The sequence below is a fragment of the Magnolia sinica genome, chromosome 11 (assembly GCF_029962835.1).
Source record: "Magnolia sinica isolate HGM2019 chromosome 11, MsV1, whole genome shotgun sequence".
Classification (NCBI taxonomy): Eukaryota; Viridiplantae; Streptophyta; class Magnoliopsida; order Magnoliales; family Magnoliaceae; genus Magnolia; species Magnolia sinica.
Genome location: NC_080583.1, coordinates 10,068,089 through 10,070,500, shown reverse-complemented (window position 1 = coordinate 10,070,500; position 2,412 = coordinate 10,068,089). Strand labels below are relative to the sequence as shown.

Genomic DNA, 2,412 nt, shown 5'->3' with positions numbered 1-2,412 from the left:
TTTGTTGTGTGTGTGAGTGAGTAATTCTCATACACTAGTTGTACGTCCAACTAGTTGGTGTGTGGGGTCCACCATGGTGTTTCTACATCTTACCCGTCCATTAAGATTATCTCATCATGAAAATGAGATGCCCCAAAAATCAAGCTGATCATAGGGACAACCTTGGTGTACGGACGAGATTTCATATAAACACCATAGTGGCCCCCACATGCCAACTAGTTGGATGTACAACTAGTTGCTCTCTCTCTCTCTCTCTCTCTCTAGCAGGTTTCAAGTCAAATTGGTTGGACCGCAGGTTACAGTCCACCTAGCAGATAGCTTCCAACCTACAATGTGCATTGACATCCAACCCTTCCAATTGGTTGGCCCCACGATGAGTATCAACTTATGCAAAAATCAGCCCCATCTACAGATCATATGGACACCTCACAATAGAAAATGATTTATAGCCATTGATAAATAATAAAATACTAGTTTGCTCCACTCGATGGGTGAATATTTCTGGTTTTAGCATGAGTTGATCCCCGTGGTAAGTCCAACCTATTGGACTGGTTGGATATTGCACATTCATCAAAGATTGGAAGTTAGTATGTGTAATGATCATCTGGGAACTGGTTCTAACTAGAACTCACATGTGTGTATGCAATCCGAACGGTCCACTAGACAGTCACTTCATTAAACTCTCATGGCCCAAAACTTAGCCCAATCCAAAAATCTAGTAGGCCATGGCAAAGTGAGAGGCCAATCAAGGGACAAAATTCTCTCTCACTTTGCTATGGCCTGCAGATTTCTGAATCGGGCTCAGGTTTCATGAGGTGATTCATCTTCTCCTTCAGATTTTGTGTTCACATCACGCGTCAAAAAGTGGTCATGAGTTCTTGTGAGAACTGTATACAGGCGACAAGGAAAAAGGACCCACCTTTTGTTGCATCGGGTACGAGATGAAATCGAGAGCTTCGTCCATGGACAAAGGATTGACTCCACTGTTGGCGTTGCTTTTCTCTCCTTTTCTATCAGTGAGTTCCAATACTTTTGTTCGAAATTTCTTCCAACCGCTTTGCAGAAGCAAATCCTGTTCCGAGAGAGAGAGATAGGATTGCGCGTGATGCAGCATCACATCTTGTCTGGTTGCCATTTGGGATAGTATGAGGTTTGGTTTGAAATTAGTGGTAGCCCAGGCACAGGATCCATATTAAGATCCCTACACATGAATTGTGGGACTCAGGCTCCATTTTGAAAGCGTCTGTTGAGTCCCGTAGCAAGCTTGGGTCCAAAGCCCATATCCAGACCCATTACAGCAATCAAATGGTTGGCTTGGACCTGAATTTTGAGCCCATGCCTTTTCAGCCCACCTACTAAAAAGGCCTGCTTCCCAGGGAGCCAAGCCCTGATATGGTTGCATTCTTCAAGCATATCTATAAAAGCAGATAAGATAATAGATATCATCTGGGCCGTGTTTCTTCTGTGATTCCTGCGCCCCAATGCATGGGGCCTGATGAGGCGCTCACTGAATCCCCACCATACACATGGGACCAGAATGTCATGATCGAAACTACGTCATTCTTACTCACATCTTTTCTAAACAAATGCTACATTTAGTGCTATGCAGTCCATGCATCACCATCCAATCCTCATGTAAATCAATCCATCAACCTAAACCATCAAAGTGGCCACAGAGAGGACTTGGATCTCACAAAACAACAATCATATTACAGATGACATCTTGCAAATCAAAAATAGTAATGTTGCTTTTTCAATGGAATGGGTTGGGAGAGAGCATATCTGGGACTCTCCGCAGCCAAACACAAGAAGAATGTACACATCAATTCTTACATGGATCCTTCCAAACCTGCGCAAACAACGTCCTTCAACATTAACGTCTCCCGTCCTCTGCAGTAAAACTATGGGATGGAGAGAGCAAGGAACCGACCTCTGAATTCCACAATGTATTTGAATAGCGATGCAACTCTTGGTGAACTGTCCAAACAAAGGTTTCAAAAATGAGAAACCAAAACTGACCGGATCAATGATCTTGTTCTGGCGGTACTAATTTGTCACCCGCTGTAGTGATGGCCAGGCAATTTCATCATCGTTGTTGTATCCATGTATAAGGAAGTCTGTGCAATTCTTTCGGCACCCGTGATTATATGGGTTGCGGAACCGCCCCTCCGGTCCCCGAAGATAATTATATCGAGCAGCGTTTGCCACCTCGTTGGTGGTGATGTTTCGTGCAATCTGCATTAGTGTCGAATTATTCAAAGAACAATGCTTAACAGTGTGTGAGTGCGTGCGTGCGTGTGTGTGTGTGTGGTGACGAACCTTACAATCAGCCTAAAATCTCATATTCCGTGGAAATACATGGATGCAAGGGAGCTGTTTGGTTTTGTAGTTTGAAGCAAGGCATAGAAGAAC

At 43.9% G+C, this 2,412-nt stretch overlaps 1 protein-coding gene across 2 annotated transcripts in view; it reads right to left on the bottom strand.

The window, feature by feature from the left end:
* Window positions 1-1,667: 1,667 nt before the first annotated feature.
* Window positions 1,668-2,412, bottom strand: part of LOC131218783 (probable protein S-acyltransferase 23) — a 42,079-nt gene continuing 41,334 nt past the window's right edge. For both annotated transcript variants that reach the window (XM_058213576.1, XM_058213574.1), the window contains one exon: window positions 1,668-2,235. In XM_058213576.1, coding sequence (XP_058069559.1) covers window positions 2,047-2,235 — 189 coding nt within the window. In that variant the 3' untranslated portion in view covers window positions 1,668-2,046. The remainder of the gene's footprint in view (window positions 2,236-2,412) is intronic.